Source organism: Phaseolus vulgaris, chromosome 2, assembly GCF_000499845.2.
Source record: "Phaseolus vulgaris cultivar G19833 chromosome 2, P. vulgaris v2.0, whole genome shotgun sequence".
NCBI lineage: Eukaryota > Viridiplantae > Streptophyta > Magnoliopsida > Fabales > Fabaceae > Phaseolus > Phaseolus vulgaris.
Window position 1 is genome coordinate 7,806,659 of NC_023758.2, and position 17,422 is coordinate 7,824,080.

Sequence of the window (17,422 nt, forward strand, 5' to 3'; positions counted from 1 at the left end):
GCTTGAGTGAAAATGTGAAGAAAAAAAAATAAAATTGATATTTTTCAAGATTTCACCCAAAATCAATACTCAAACTTGTATTTTATAAAACATCTAAGATCGAAATGATATGAACTTGCTCAGAGTGGACATATATATGTCAACCTATATATCTATACATTCATGAGTTCTAAACCAGATTCATTCAAATTCAAACAAACAACATTCGTCAATGTTACACATCAAAGGATTCCTACAATTCAAATACATTCAATAATTTCTTCACATAATAATCAACATGTGATTTAACAAATCAATAAAATCTAACATGTATATACTTCTACATTCAATCTCAATCAAAATACTTTAATTTACCAACAAAAAATCCTGCAAGATAATTCGAAGCTTGTAACCACGTCACTTTCACATCCAAATCTTCCAACCTAGATTTCTATTGAAAAGTAAAATTAGTTTCCCTTATCTGATTAGAAGCAGATGTGTTGACAAAGAGTTCAAACTCCTAAAGAAAAACTGGATAGTTTAACCACCATATGCAAACACCTCTACCCAAACAAATATTAAAACTTAAAACTGACTCAAAAGGAAAGTAAGTAAAAATGAATTTAATCTAACTAAAATTTTGATCGAACAACTTTTGTTTTATTCGCTGTCATGAGTAGTAGTGGCTTTTGATCGTCACTCTGATGAAGAAAGTGATCAATTTTTTTTAGGAGAATGATAATTATATTAAATAAAACTTGAATAACTGATTTTTTATTTATATAAAAAAACTATTAGCTAGATATCCTTTGACAATTTCATGTATTAATATAGACACAAAGAGTAATTAAGAGGATTATTATTGTTTATAAAATGTGTAAATTTTGTAAATCTTTCTTTAGTAACTATAATTTCAATATTTTATAATTATACTGGTTGAGATTACATATTAGATTTATTTTTCACTATATTATTCATTGAAATGCATAAGGGCACTTAGAGAAGCAGAGATGATAATAATAAGAGTATTACAATAGTTCACAAAATATGAACAAAGATAGGACAAGTGTGAGAGCTCGACCTAACAAAGTCTCAATCAGTTCAATCAAGAAGATCGAATCATGACTCACTGTGACCGATCGGTCCATAATAGTAAAAAAACCTAAAAGTAAAAACCATGTAGGGTTAAGAAATGGAAAATCTCTTACCATAGGAGGGAAAAATAATTTACAATAGAGAAAAGGCCTCCCATAAAGCACAACCTCTTCAGCTGAAACCAAACATGTCCATTATTACACTTTGAGATTATCCTCATCATCGTCCTTATCCATTCTCACATTCTCTTTTTCTTTACTTAGGTATCTCACTCTCATGCATCAGACTCAGCTTTCAATGACAACACCACATTTTCTTAAAACTTTTTTGCCACTAAAAATAATTCAACAAAAAAGTTATTAAAAATTGACAGAATTGTCTGCCAACAAAAAACGAAAATGATATTCCCAATTCCAAAACCCCAAAACCGTTAAATTTTTTTTTAAGAACACTACAACAAAGCTTTTCAATCCATTCACGCGTGTTTCATGCAAAATGTTCGAGTCCCTGACATAACGGCCCGCTGCAGATCCTCCATGCACACATCGCCGCCGCAAAGCACCATTCTCGCCCCGTGGTTCACGGCTACGTTCCGTACACTCCTCCACTCGCACCCAACACCGTTCAATACCTCACACACCACCAACTCCTCCTCAATGGAAGTGTTCCTCACGTAAACAAAGTCCCCAATCCACGTCACCTCCACCGAACCTAACTCCGAACCACCAATCACCTTCCGAACCATCTCCTTCGGCATCTCCCCCACTTCCACCATCCCCGAACCTAATTCCCCCCGAACCTCCCACAGCTTCACGCTTCTCACGTTCCCAAATCCCCCACCACCCCGGCCACCATCAACCGCTCCCCTAGTGTTCCGGTGACGCAGTGAAAAACACTCTCATCAGGTCTCAAATAGAACGGACCCTTCCATTTTTTCATCACAGTGTCGAACGAGTACGTCACGCCGGAGTGTTTCTCCGTCAAGTGCATAACCTCTCCAACGACAGCTACCGAAAGCCACGACGACGCCGTGGAATCCTTCAGAAGAGCCGGCATGGAGGGGCACTTCTCCCAAGCGCGGGTCTCCAAGTCGTACATCTCCACCGCGAGCGGATCGTCCTCGAACTCGCACGCGCCGCCGGCCACAACCACGCGCAAGCCCACGCGAGCGACGATGGGGTCGGTGCGCCACACTCGTGGGGAGGGCGCGTGGTGCCAGTTGAGGTGCAGCGCGTCGAGGGAGAAGGCGAACTCGGCGGGGGTGAGCGTGTAGAGTAGTGAGGAGTGCGAGGAGCGCACGGGGGAGGAGTGTTGACACGTACGGTTTTTTATCTCGAGCCACACGTGGGAGCGAGGGTCATAAGCGTGCAACTTTGTCACGTGCGAGGCGCGTGAGCTCTGGGTGAGGACGATGAGCCAGGGCTTAATGGGTCGGATATGTGCGAGAGAGGAGGAGACGGCACGCTTCCATGAGTTTGACACGAGACAGACTGGCACGAGGTGGATGAGTGGCACGTGCGAGAATATTGCCTCTAGGATATCGCCGTGAATGGGTGCTTCTTCTGCTGCTGCCATTACTAATAAGCACAGAGAATAATTTTAAGGCGTGTTTGTTTGTTTGTTTTTTAGTTTCTCTGCATTCGAGTTTTTTCTTAGCAAGAGAAATGGTTATTGAGGGGTTTATATAGTGATTCGAAAGAGATAATGAAAAACAAAAATCATGTGTATCCAATGGAGCTATGCCACCTCGTTAGTTTTGTCAGATTGGGTATTGGTGAACGACAAGGACCTCTGTCAGAGTCTGGAGCCAAAAAAGGAGTAGAATTAAACTTAAAGGCATAAAAATGGAGAAAACGAATAAACATAAAGTAAACGTACTTGGTTCAAAATATAAAATACATAAATCATACGCAGTAAGTAACTAAAAAATATACTTTATTATTATTATTCTCTTCGTTAAACTTTGAATTCTATACAGTTTAATTATAGTATTAGTACAAATTAATAATTTACCGATATAATTTATCTATATAATTGCAGTTTAAATTCTTTAGAATAGGTTAATAATAAAAATAAACATGTTATTTACTAAAACAATTTTAATATTCACTTAAAAATTGAAAATATTAACAACTTAAAATGTAAAAATAATTAAACTAACAAATAAGGGAAGGACTTAGAAAATAATTTTAGAGTATGAGTGATATAATTAAAATTAAATTTGAATATTTTATTAGTAAAGTGAAAAATGTATATAAATAAAAAATCAGTTATTCAAATTTTATTTTAATCACCATTTTTTCTCCTTATCTTCTCTTTAAGATTTTGACAACCTCCTTCATCAGACTAATAACCGAAGTTCTCCACTAGACTCCTGACAATGAATACAACAAAATTGTCCAATTAGAAGAATAAATTCATTTTTGATCATTTTCCATCTAAGTAAATTTTGAGTTTTAGTGTACCTAAGTAAATGTGGTTACATGTGATATTTATACTTCAGGATTAATTCTTGTTAGTTCAGAGTTCTAGTGATATGTTTAGATCAATGATGAGGACTTTGAGATGCAGGTTAAACTATGCACATGTTCTTTATGAGTTGGAGCTCTTTGTGAGCACGTCTGCTTCTAATCAGGTAAGGAAGTTAGTTTTTTTTTTTCTTCAATAGAACCATATGTTAGAAGAGTTGGATGTGAGGTGACGTAGTCACCAGTTTCATTTTTTTTTTTGCAAGATTGTTTTGAGTAAATTAGTATCCGTTGATTTAGATTGAATATGAAGGTATAAATCTAGTAGATTTTGTTGATTTGGTAAATTACATGTTGATTTTGATCTCAACAAGTCATTGAATGTGTTTGAATTGTATTCTGATTCATTTGAAGTGTAAAGATTCATAAATATGAGTTGTTTGAATCTAGATGTTGAATTTGAATGAATTTGGTTTTGAAATCAAGAATATATAGATATATGGGTTGACATAGGAGATCAATGAAAGTACATGGACAACTTTGAGCAAGGTGGTATCATTTTGCTTTGATGTGCTTTGTGAAAATACATATTTGGTATTGAACTTTTGAGAAAAGGCTTGAAAGATATCAGTTTCATGACTTGTATTTCCTAATTTTGCTCAAGCGAAATATCCTCGCTCAAGTTAGATTAGGACAATAAATACATCTTGCTCTCAGGCCTATTTTCATTCAAGCGATAAAATTTTAGCTCAAGCAAAAATATGGTGAAATTTTGGGGTGTTCTTGGGTCAATTTTCGCTCAAACGAGAGGATTATCGCTGAAGCGAAAATGGGGTGAAATTTTGGGATGCTCTTGGGTTCATTTTCACTCAAGCGACGAGATTTTTGCTCAAGCTAAAAAAATCTAAAATTTTGATTTTTGCTATTGAAAGATTGGTTTATTATTTTTTTAATTAATTTCTTGTAAAATTTTATTCATATATGTGGTTAAAAGTAATTAGTTAAGTGTTTATGTGATTTTTAGATATCCTTAGATTGTTTTAAAAATATAAATTGTTGTGTAATTGAATGATGTATTGGTGTGTATTGTTAGATATGAATTATGTGAAAATATGATTAAGACATAGTATTTTCACGAAAGAAAATATTGTATTGAGATTGTTATGATGTGCATTGATTAGGGATTCATCTAGAATGATGTATCCTGACTCTACTGGTATATTGGAATCATATAGATGAAGATTATCAGGTGTTGAGAATCAAAGGAGGTTCATATTATTTTGTTTGTGATTTGAGAAATAATATGGTCTTATAGGTCATATGAATTAACCATGTCATATGAGGTGATTTGATATTGAGATTATTATGGCATAAATGTGTGAATTTCACAATGAGATAGTATGACATATGCAGATCTTTGAGTCTAAGTCAATGCACGAAACATTCTAAAGTAGAGTCAAATGTCCGTGTATGTTGGTTTGTAAATTTATGACATGAGTAATATTGAATATGATTTATTTATAGGCATTTTTCGGTTTGATAAACTGAAATGTATGACAATGGTAAATTTTTTTATTCTGATTTTAATTTACATTTATATTGAAGTTTTTTTTAAAAAATTCTAGGTTACTCTATTGTTCGTGTTGTGTTTATTTTTCTTTATATGACTTTATATGATCGTGTATTAAACAAGAGCAAATGATGTCGCAGGTGTTAGAGTTCCACTCAAAGCTAATGGAGTGTTTTATTTAAAAAAAAATATGTAAATATTAAATTTCCTTTGAAGGGATATGTTTTAAGGTACTGTATGGACAATTTGTATTTATATGTACATATTTATACGTTTAATTAGATAATTACTTGCATGATCTAGTCTTTATGTGATATAACTAAGGATGAGGATGTCACATTTAATGGTATTAGAGCAATTAATCCTTAGGATGACCTGATGGTAGTGGGTTCGTTATGTTTCTTTTGCTCATATATATATATATATATTTGTTTGAGTTTAAACTAAAAATATAGTGAAAAGTTTCTACTTGAATGTTTAAAAATGGATTTTGAAACAAGGTTTGAACTTGAATTAAATATATGTTCTGAAAGTAAAAATATTAAGAATAAAAAAATCTTGATTAAGTGGTGAGGGCGCACATTCATAACTAAATCATGATGATTTTCTATCTTAATTCTAAAAGTTTGATGTTGAGCATATGATTAATTCTTGTGTGATATGTTTCCTTTTATTAAGTGTTTGTTTATTGATTTGGAAGTTGTTTATTAGAGCAATAGTTTTACACCAATAATTGTTTTGGTGTAGTATTTTTATATGCTATAGATGTTTTGTTATTATTCATAAACTCAAATTCTAACTGAGTTTGAGATGCTTACCTTTAAAGGATTTAAATATTATTTGCTTTTGAAAAACTGGTTTATTATTGTTCATTGTTTATTATTGTTAATATAAAATAACTACTATACAACCAATTCATTATAAATCACTAAGAATTTCAATTACACAAATAATCATTATCCCCCTTGATAATTTTCGTATAACAATCAAATTAAAATGATTTTATTGGAGATCATCTAACACCAAAGAGATGATAGTATATATAAGGTCAGATGATCCCAAGTCGACTTCTAACAAATCCAATAAATAAATTAAGTTAATTAGTGTTCAAATGTATCAACAAGCAAGGTTAGAAATGCAATAAAGATAAAACCGAGGATTTTGAGATTTTTATGCAGGTAAGTAAAGTAGACACTTAAAAATCATAAAAGGAAGCATGTTGTCTCTCAAGTTTTTTCAAGAGTGAATTCATCATTGGTTTTCTTTAGACTAATATCCTTTCAATTTTCACATACAATTGAACTTAATCAAACAAGTGTTGATCAAATTCAATAAAATCTATATTATTATAATAGGCGTATATTGAAATATTTAGTGTCACAGTAATCTCCAAGCGTTTACTCTTAAGACGTTTATTTGTTACCTCTTGGACTAAGAGAAAAAATATTGATTAGAACTAAGTGATCTAAACAAGAAATCTAATTAAAGAAAGGAATTGGATTATCAACAAGCAATAAGAACAAATTCATTTAACAAAAATCAAAATTCAAAAAGATCAACAGTAAAACATACGTTGTTGAAGTAAATTGAAGAGCAAAACTTTATTGTATAGAAACCTCAAAATTCACTGTGAAATCACAAGAGAATCAACTAAAAAGAGTTTAGTCTTCCATAGAAGCAGAACGAAAAGACTACAACAAAGAAAATAAGAAAACTATGATGCTCTATTTTTCGAACGCGTTTTGCTTCGTTCTCCTTGAAGCTTGCATCTTTTTTATAGTTTTCTTTTCTCCAAGGTTCTCAAAAAAATATTTGGCCTAAGATATTATTCACAATTTCTCAGTTTCCAACTTTCCAAAATTTCTAGATTTTGTATTCAAATTTAACGCAAATCTCTTTCTTCATTTTTTGTTGTTAATGATTTCCTTCCAATTTTGTTTCTGAGATTTTGTAAATTTTATTCTCTTAATTTCTTAGCCAAAATTTGTTTCCCATTTTGATTCAAATAAGCAACTTGGACTTTTGTTTGATTAGTGGTAGACGTTTCCTTCAAACTATTTACCAGATCATCTAATCTTTGTAATTTGCATCAAACTCTTTTTACACCTCCATCTTTATTACATTTGATGTTTTTGAGGTGCTTTCTTTAGTTAAACCTCATTTAACCAACCAAATCAACCTCATTTAACATTTCAAAGTTCCTATTCAATTACATGCAACAAAAAATTAAAAATGGAACCACAAAATTACAACTCATTCAATATAACCTTAAAAACTCACATTTGTTTACCTAAATCATAATTCTAAAATCAAACTTAATTCTCAATCTATTCTTCTATTGTAATTTATGTTTTTGTCTTGAACACATACGAGACATTAAATTTTAAACTTTTAAAGCAAAACTCAATTTCAAATTTTACATAGTGTTAGCTTTCCTTGTGAGAGATAGGTTCCTAGAAATTAAAATTCCTTACCTATCAAGTTCCAACTTGGAAAGTCCTACCATATCTCAAGAACACAAGTTGCTTTAAATTTTGGAGGGTACAAATAAGGAAGGAAGATAGAGATAGAATTTTGTTTATAGAGAGAAACAGGAGAGTTTAAAAAAGAGTATAACAACAAAGGAAATAGTTGTGCTTCCTTAAAATAAAATAAAATAAAAGTTTAAGATTTTCTTTTATAACTCATGAATCTAAGTTCATCTTTTTTTTTTTAAGATTTTTTTCTAAATAATAAAAAGTTGACTTTAATTTAATTTTACAAAACGTATTTTTAAAATGAATTTTGTACTTACTTAAATATTATAAAATATTATTGTTTATAATCGATATGAAATCTCCAACACTAAATATATTAATTCAATTTTTTTTTAAAACTATTTTAAATTTTTCATACGTTTATTAGTAATTTAGTAAGCAGATAAAAATTTATTAATTTATTAAAACTTAAAAAGTAATATTTCAAAACAATATTTTAGAAATATAAAAACAATCTCTAAATACAATTCTCCAGAAAAAGAAAAAGACAAGAACTCTTTTCGGATCTTCCGACAAAAATACAACCCCTGAACTATCCATTTCTTTCACAAAAGAGATACGACAATATGTTCCAAGCAAGATAGATATAAACTTATAAAATTCATCAATAATTCTGAAATAAACGTGAATTTGTCAAAAGTAACAAATCTTCAGAAGCAAAATTATAACTTAAAATTTAATCTCTGCTCTTACTCGTGTTATTTTTTTTTGTACGTTTTAAAAAATGTTACTTTTTTTTTTTATCATATGGTATAGTAATGATGATAGTATAATTTTGTTGATAGCTTAATATCATGCCCCACTAGCGGAAAAATTATAAAAAGGGTGAATATTTTACGAATATGATTGAAATAGGTAGATTTTGAAAAATTTACCTATATGGATAATATAGATAAGTCGTACTTTCGATCATTACTTCAAAGTATTTAAATATATGATTTTGTTTTATCTAACATTTTTTACAATTTTTTAAAAAAGTGTCTACACGTTTTAAAAATTTTTCATTCACAAAAATGATGCTAGCAGTACCAAGAGAATTGTACGAGTTGAGATTGTATATAATATTTTCATCTTTATGCACTGAAAACTAAAAATCCAATGGAATGCTGCAAATATAAAGATAGTTCTGTTTCATTTTGAACTTGTTATGAAGGTGACTTTACTCTTTTATTGCCTTGTCCAATTGCATTATTTACTTTCAGATGTATCCCTCCTCTCCTACTCCATTGATTCATATCCAATTGGTCCCACCATCTTGAAAATTCTCCACCAATTCATATCCATTCATTTTCAACTTTTTCTTCAGAGAAAAACAAGATTAACAATATAAGTGAACCCCCATGTGGAAACTGGTCCAAACTTGGTCCCAACTTTTTTTTGGAATAAGATAAAAAGGTTTTGTGTTCAAAAGCTATCTACAAGAGTTAAAAAAAATAACGTGTATTTATATTATTATTAATATTGAAGTTTAAATAATGTGAGATTAGTGGAGGTAATCAAACAAACCCCTTCAAATAGACACTTTAACGATAATTTATCTTTAGAATATTTTTCCTTCACACAGACAATACAAAAAGTTTATTTAGATAATATTATTATTGTAAATCACTATATTCAAGATATTAAAAGACATCTAAGAGAATTTAGAAAGAAAAAATTATTTCTGGAACGTATTATGGATGGTCCGATAACGGTTCAATAGTAGGTGGTCTGATAAGACCAACAAACACTCGCTAAGATAGACTCGAAAATGACTATGATAGCATATTACAAAATAGACTTTAAGTCTAATTCAACCCCATAAAACTGACTCATGAGGTGAGGTTTGCACCCACTTTTATATATATATATATATATATATAATGAAATGTCATAATCTCTTGTTAACGTGGGATCTCCAACACGAAATAATATAAAATTATTGGACATAATTAACAAAAAAAAAAAAGCATATCAATAAGTATAAATTTTTTAAATTATAAAAAAAATTAAAATTTGTATTGAAGTATGAGTTTTGAAAATACGACTTCACGGTTTAAATAATTTTTATATGAAATTATTCTAAGTTTTTAAATTTCCCAGCACTAACTTATGGTAACAATACCATCCATAGGTTTGGAATTATATTATCTTTATTTTCTTTAGAAATATTTAAAATATGATTTTAGCTTTATATTTTTTACATGTATTTTGTTTTAGATAATTTGTTCGAAATAAGGTCCAATTTTAAACGTCAACGTGTATTTGAACATCAGTTAGCCTTTATATAAAAATGCAATATGATTTTAGTTCTTATACTTACTAAATGTGTATTTCAATTTCGGCCTTAAATCAACATCTAAAAATACATACTGTTGTTAGAATTAAAATATATCATTTCATAAGAATTAAAATAAACATTTCAAATTGTTTTCTAGGTGAACAATATAAATTAATTAAACTTATATTTTTTACATTTTAAAATGTGTTAAAGTTCAATTGAAACTAAATTATTTTTATCAGCTTTGGATATTTTGTCCGATTTTAAACTGATATAACTGATTTTATTCCAATTCTTTGTAAGACTAAATAAAACCAATCTAATGTTTTATTCTAATTAATTGATTCAAAAATTCAGTTTTTATAACAATATGTAAGTCTAAACAAAATTGGAAAGTATTGATATTGCCCAGAAGTCAACTATCTAATTTGATCGTATGAAAAAAGAAAGAAAAAAGAACCACAGCACTTACATCAATTATCAATAATTTTGAAATAAACTCGAATTTGTTTGAAAAAAAAAAGGTAATATGAATTAAGATATTGAAATTTGATTTCTAATTATTTTATAATGAAGAATAGTCATTATAAACTAAAACCTAAACTTTAATTTAACTCTAATTTATGATGTTGGTATAATTTACACCAACTTTTTTCTATCATTTAGATAAGACTCATTTATGGTTGAGGATGATGGTAGTTAAATGAGAGTGATAGCCCAAAAATCATGTCTCACCAACTAGGATATAGCAGCAAAAACTCATGGGTTAAATATGTTTTGTTTTCTAAACTTCTTTTTTAATTTTAGTTTTAGTTTTTAAGTAAATATTTCATCGATATTTATTTTTATATTTTTCTTTAGCTATTATTTATGTCTTTATTATCAATTTTCACGGTTAAGGGATGAGTGATTTTCATGCGAAAAATTATATAACTTTCACATAGTAACTAATATAATGAAGATACATAGTTTTTTTCTAGACTATATCATTTTCTAATAAAAAATATTTTTAGTATTTAAAAAAAAAATTATCGTCTTAATTTATTTTTTCAAAAATATTTTTCAATCTCTTAACAATATTTTTTTTTATCTAATCTCACCTATGAATATACAAGATTCATTGAACCAGGCAGTTCAAATTTATCTATCTTAATTTGACCTGAAAATGATAAAGTTGATTGAAAGTTAAAAACTAAAACATTAACTCAGGAAAAAGTTAGGGCAAAATATTACTTTATACATTTGTTAACCTCTAATTTCAAAGTTATTAGTGTGTTTTTATAGCCTATTTTTTATGTTTATCTTTAATTAGAAGTTTTATCTATTTTTTAACCTACTCTTTCTATATGTTTTAAACTTATGCAAATTTTTTTTCTTCTAAGTAACCATTATTTGATTTACATGGTATATGAATAATGATGAAATAAAAATTATTGAAAAAAAATTACATAAAAAAGGGTGGTATTACTTATAAGTTAAGTTAACTAAATCCTATTCTAAACAGAGTATAGCCTAATCAAAATTTGTTTGGACTAGAAACTGATTAGATATAATTAATTAGTATGATCAAGAGTTATATATGAATTAGATTGGTTAAGTATCCCACGCAATAGTCATTATTTTCAATATATATCACTGTGTGACCTTAATTTTGATATCTATTTATTTACTTATAAGAAAAATTTCTTGTAAAATAATTTTGTAGATTTTATCTTGTAAAAGATTAATCATTATTAATCTTTCATGGATGCTTTCATCTAAAAAGGTATGTTTTATATATAAAAAAAGAAAAAAAAAAGATACATGAAAGATGATAAGACGTTGCAACAACCAGAAAACTAAACCACTTTAACAAATGCAATAAGGATGAGCTGCGAAGCCAGAGAGAAAAATGAGGTTCTTTTTTCGGTGTACTGCAATTTTAAAAGCAAATTCCAAAAATAAGTAATTTTTTATTTGAAAATAGATAAATCCTATATAGATTATATGATTTAATCAACTAAAATCACTAATTAAATTTACGAGTTCTGTAAAAATGAAAAACTCGTATATTCCATATACATTTTCACCTAAAATTGCATATGAAACATACATTTTTAATTTTAAAAAATAAGAATTTGCAGGGTTAAGGAAAAAAAAATGGGTATATGAGGTAGGTTATCATCGCCATTATTTTCCTTGTTGTCGTCAGATGGAAAATCAGATCCCAATGACGGCATTGTGGATCAATAATAATGCATGATAGGAATTGGCCAAAATATGGAGGGCGGTATCATTGTTGAAGTACCAAACATCTGTGATGGACACATAGAAAAAATAATTCTCTGCGATGGAAAATTGATGTAAGTTGATGACACTTGCTGGTAGGAAAATTGGGCAAACATGTTGTGGTGGTGCTCCATAAAGCTGAATATTTGTGGTGGTTGATTGGTGGCATATTCAAGTTCGACTTGTTATCCAAATTGTTCAACTTTTGAAGAAGACCCAACATGATGAGGGTGACCTTTGAAACTATCGGGTGACATGTCGTATTGTTTAAAAAAATAATTAATGTAGGAATTTAAAAAAATGACAATATAAAATGAGGTGTAAATTGAACTTACATCATCTTCAGACGTAATCTCTATTGGTAAGATGTAGCGAATGGTATGAGTGATGTACCATTGCATGTAAGTTGAATTATCATGCAAATGGTCATTTTCGTGGAATGGTACTCCCTGAATTAAACGGTTTTGTCGATCATTCCACATTGTTATCCACCTCTAGTGATATTGTGGTCAATACTTATTTGTTCTCCCTCGCATGTCTTCTTTGTGCACTTTATCGAGGTCTCATGGGTCATGTGGAATTTTGTTGATACTCGAATTGTTGTCGATCGGCTTGATGAAATTTGACAGTTGCAAAACAAATTATAGGTACAACCTCTCAACTTACAATTGTCACATCAATTGTAATTAGACCAGTAATTTGAGGTCCACTACAAGAAAATCATCAAATAGAAACCAGTTTTTAGATACCAAAATAATTAGTTGCAATAGTAACTAAATTAGAGACCATTTTAGAAACTAAAAAAAAATTGGTTTCTAAATTAGTTTATATTATTGTTAAATAGTTTCTAAATTGGTATCTAATTAGCAACTAAGGTTTTAACTACCAATTATTTAGTTTCTAAATTTGGTTTCTAAAATCTTGGTTTCTAATTAGATACCAATTTAGAAACTATTTAACAATAATAGAAACTAATTTAGAAACCATTTTTTTTTTAGTTTCTAAAATGGTTTCTAATTTAGTTACTATTGCAACTAATTATTTTGGTTTCTAAAAATTAGTTTCTATTTCATGATTTTCTTGTAGTGTCGCCGATATGGAGTCCACAAAAATTGTCAACAATAAGAAATAACATTATTAATTTGTTGGATTACTCATAAAGAAATGAGTTGTTAGAGGATGAAAGGATAACATTGTTTGTTCTTTCTCCTGCTACGTTCAGATGTCATACCACAACAAAATATCAACAAAATATCTGCATTAAAATATGCAGAAGTTGCTTGGGAAGGGCATGGTCTCCTATCAGTATATTGCATGTGCCACATTGCATCTAACTTCAATAAGAAGTTCAAGAATGTCGAGGTGAAGAGACAATTGATAAACATGAATATTTATCTTAATTTAATTGATTTCTATTGATTATTCTTGTTGCAATAGAATTACTTTAAATTATTTCATTTTTTACATTCTTATAGTTTACGAAATGAAACAGCCAACTCTCCAGGCAAATTTTTTGACTCTAAGATCACAATTTCAGCAAGCTTTTTCCTGGATAGATCAAATACCTTTGAAAATATGGACACATGCATATGACAGAGGCAAGAGGTATGACCACATGACAACAAACTTAGATGAGTACATGAACTCTATATTAAAGGAAGCGCGATCGTTACCCACATGTGCTCTTGTGAAGAAATTTTTTGAAAGAACCAAATCTTGGTTTGTTGATCGAAGGATGAAGATATAGTGCATGTTACAAGTTGACCATCAATATCCAGAAGATATTATTGCCTTGTTACGAAAATATGAACAACAATTTGCTATGTCATGTCCAAAGGTACAATAGAAGTCTGACATGATTAATGTGAATTGTAAGGATCTAAAAAATTACTTTAGAGTAGAAGTGGTATATTTTAAATGACACCTGAATATTTTATTATTAAAATGAAAGAACATATAAATAGAAAATTCAGTTATTCGGGTTTCATTTCAAAAGAACTACCATCTCTCTAGAAGTTCTTTTTTCATTTCCTCTCCCTTCTCTCTAAGATTCTAACTTCTTCACTCATTAGTTTGACGACCAGAGTTCGTCATTAGACTCCTGACAGCAAGATCTACAAGACTACCCGATCAGAATATTTGATTGAGTAAGTTCAATTTTACTCTTCTCTTTGAGGTAAATTTTGAACTTCTTAGGTTTCTCTCTGCATAGGCTTTACATGTGACTCTTTTAGCTTCAGGGTTAATCTCTGTTAGCTCAGGGTCCTGATGGTATAGTTAGATTTTTTATCAGGACTTTGTGGTGCAAGTTAGGCTACCCTTGAACTTTTGGTAGTTTGGAGCTCTTAAGGAGCATCTGCTCAAGTTCAGATAAGGGAAGCTAGTTTAATTTTTCAAAAGAACCCTAGGATAAAAGAACTGGATGTGGGATGACGTGGTCATTAGTTCTAATTTTGGTTTGCAAGAATTATTGTTTATGAGTAATGTGGTATTATTTGAAATAAAATGTGAAAAATGTTGATTTTGATATAGATGATTTATGGTAGAAGATTTGGTTTGAATCTAAAAATTTAATTGATTTGTATAGTTGATTAGTGCAAGTTACTTTTGAAATGAATGAGTTGTTGAAACTGTTTTGTTTGACTCTGAATGGTGAAATTAGGCAAAATTATGCAGATTTTTCTCCATATCTCATTTAGGCGAGATAATTCTCTTTCAAGTGAGAATAGAATGAAAAAAAAGGGTGTTCTCGGGTCTTTTCTCGCTCAAGCGAGTAAATTCTCACTCAAGTGAGACATGGGATGAAATTTTCGGTGCTCTCGACTTGATTCTCGCTCAAGCGAGAGAATTTTCGCTTGAACGAGACCCATTCTCGCTCAAGCTAGAATCTTTGTAATATATATATATATATATATATATATATATATATATATATTGCCTTTAAAAGGCACTCCAACGCTCAAGTCAGTAAAAGGGGGATTTGACACTCGGAGGTGTACAATGATAATGACGTACCTTGATCTTAGAATGTGCGTTATTTATATTATTTTAATGGGCTTACCTTATTGGGTCAGATTTGTGGAGTGGATCACACTTAAGGATGTATAATTCTTAATGATAGTTTAGCTTTGTTGACCTTGATTTGAGCGTTAATGGTTTAAGTGTATCGGTAGGTTTGCACGTCCATCCAGGTCTCGGTCAGTCCGATCAAGGGAACTGAGTAATGGCATTTGACCGGTCGGTCCATACCAGTACATGTGTAAATATTTATGTTGATCATTTATGTATATCATAAGATTAGATATGGGTAAAAGAATATTAGAATAACTACAATACAATTGTTTTGTTAGAGTCAATGGGAAATTATTAATATTATTGATATAACCATTTTTAAATAAGTATATTATAGGATTAGATATGGGTAAACGAAAATGTTAACTACAATACAATTATTTTGTTAGAGTGAATGGGAAAATTATTCATATTATTGATATAACCATTTTTAAATATGTCAATAGAGGTCTTGACTGTCTATGTAAAATAATACCTTGAATACTTCAGCTTTTAAGTTTATGGAGACTTAAGACTAAGACAACATTAATTAAAATTCATAGACGAATCTATAAAGGGAATCTTTAATCCGGTTGGTTTGAAATTTTTCACCTAAACTTGTTACTTGTCAACAAAAACCTGGTAAGCCATTTTCTTTGTGACTACATAAAGACATTGAAATGAACTAATGCTTTTTCAACAACAATTAATTAGAGAACACACACTACAAGAAAATCATGAAATAGAAATTAATTTTTAGAGACCAAAATAATTAGTTACAATAATAATTAAATTAAAGATTATTCTATAAACTTTAAAAAAATAGTTTATATTATTATTAAATAATTTTTAAATTGGTATCTAATTAGCAATCAAAATTTTAACTGCCTATTATTTAATTTTTAAATTTGGTAAAAAAATCTTAACAATGACATAAACTAATTTTTATTTAGTTTATAAAATTGTCTCTAATTTAGTTACTATTACAATTAATTATTTTAGTCTCTAAAATTTATTTTTATTTGATGATTTTTTTTAGAGACAACGTCACTACACTCAGCAGGCACAAACACAGTATGTGGGATATGTAGTTGGTGGTGTAGGTTTTATGGCCTGAACAAAAGATATATACAGAAAACGAACTACATCATTACCAAAACTGACCTAAAATGTTTGAGTTATTAATTAGAAGTGGAAGACAAATGTAGATGCCCAATAGAAATAGCTGATAACCAATGTATCACCCACTCAAATACCCTAATATGGAGCTTTTGCTTATATGTTCAATGTCCGTGTCATTTTGGTTGGAAGACGGTGCCAACCATACCCCAATCAATGGGGGACCATTCAAACACAATTTTTATAATTAGTAAATACTAGAACAAAACTAAAAAACACTTTAACTATATATCTAAGTTTCTTTATTAAAAGTGAAGATTCGTACCACAACAAAATTGTACATAAACTTTAATTTGGATTTTGTAAACTGATTTTATAAAATTAAATTAAGTTTAGAATATTTTTTTTAATAGTATTGTTTTCGTATGTTAATATAGTTTTACATCGTTTAAGAGTTGAGGTCAAAGATAATTTATATACTTCCTTCTCTCTCAATTCATCGAAATGCTTTTTTAAGGACAATATTTCAAATAAGATGATTGACCCTAACGATGTTATCTCTCCGACTTGAGATCGGAACAAGTACCATAATTTATTTTTAAACAAAAAATTATTAACTTATCGTATTATTTATTATCATATTATTATTCGATCGTTTATAAAAAAATTTATAATAGAAATAAGTTAAATCTCATTTTATATTATAAAATTAAACTAAATTTAAAATTTATTGTTTAAGATGACACTATAATCTATTTAATGAAAATTTGTTCGAGCTATGTTATTTATTATATTGAATCACTAATAAATATATAATTATATGTTTATTATAATCTGGTAACTGATCTAGAAGGTTTAGATAAGGCAAATAATGTGATAATTGGTCTAGAAGATGGAGTAAAAAAGTGTTTGACAAATTGACATAGAAAGAAAGAGAGGAGACGAAAAGGGGCAAAAGTGACATAACCGTGTCAGAAAGTCGCATTGTTCGCACCGCTGTGCTTGTGAATGGCGTGAAATTTGGAACATAATGCACAGTGTCAGATTCTAGAAAATGAACTATTTGATTCAGTAG

General features: G+C 29.6%; 1 protein-coding gene across 1 annotated transcript; it reads right to left on the minus strand.

Annotated features, from left to right (window-relative positions):
- Positions 1–990: 990 nt before the first annotated feature.
- LOC137810559 (F-box/kelch-repeat protein At1g23390-like) lies at positions 991–2,797 on the minus strand. The gene is given in 2 exon segments (XM_068611901.1): positions 991–1,905; positions 1,908–2,797. Coding segments are annotated over 2 exon segments (1,098 nt in total). The 5' UTR covers positions 2,650–2,797; the 3' UTR covers positions 991–1,549.
- Positions 2,798–17,422: the final 14,625 nt, after the last annotated feature.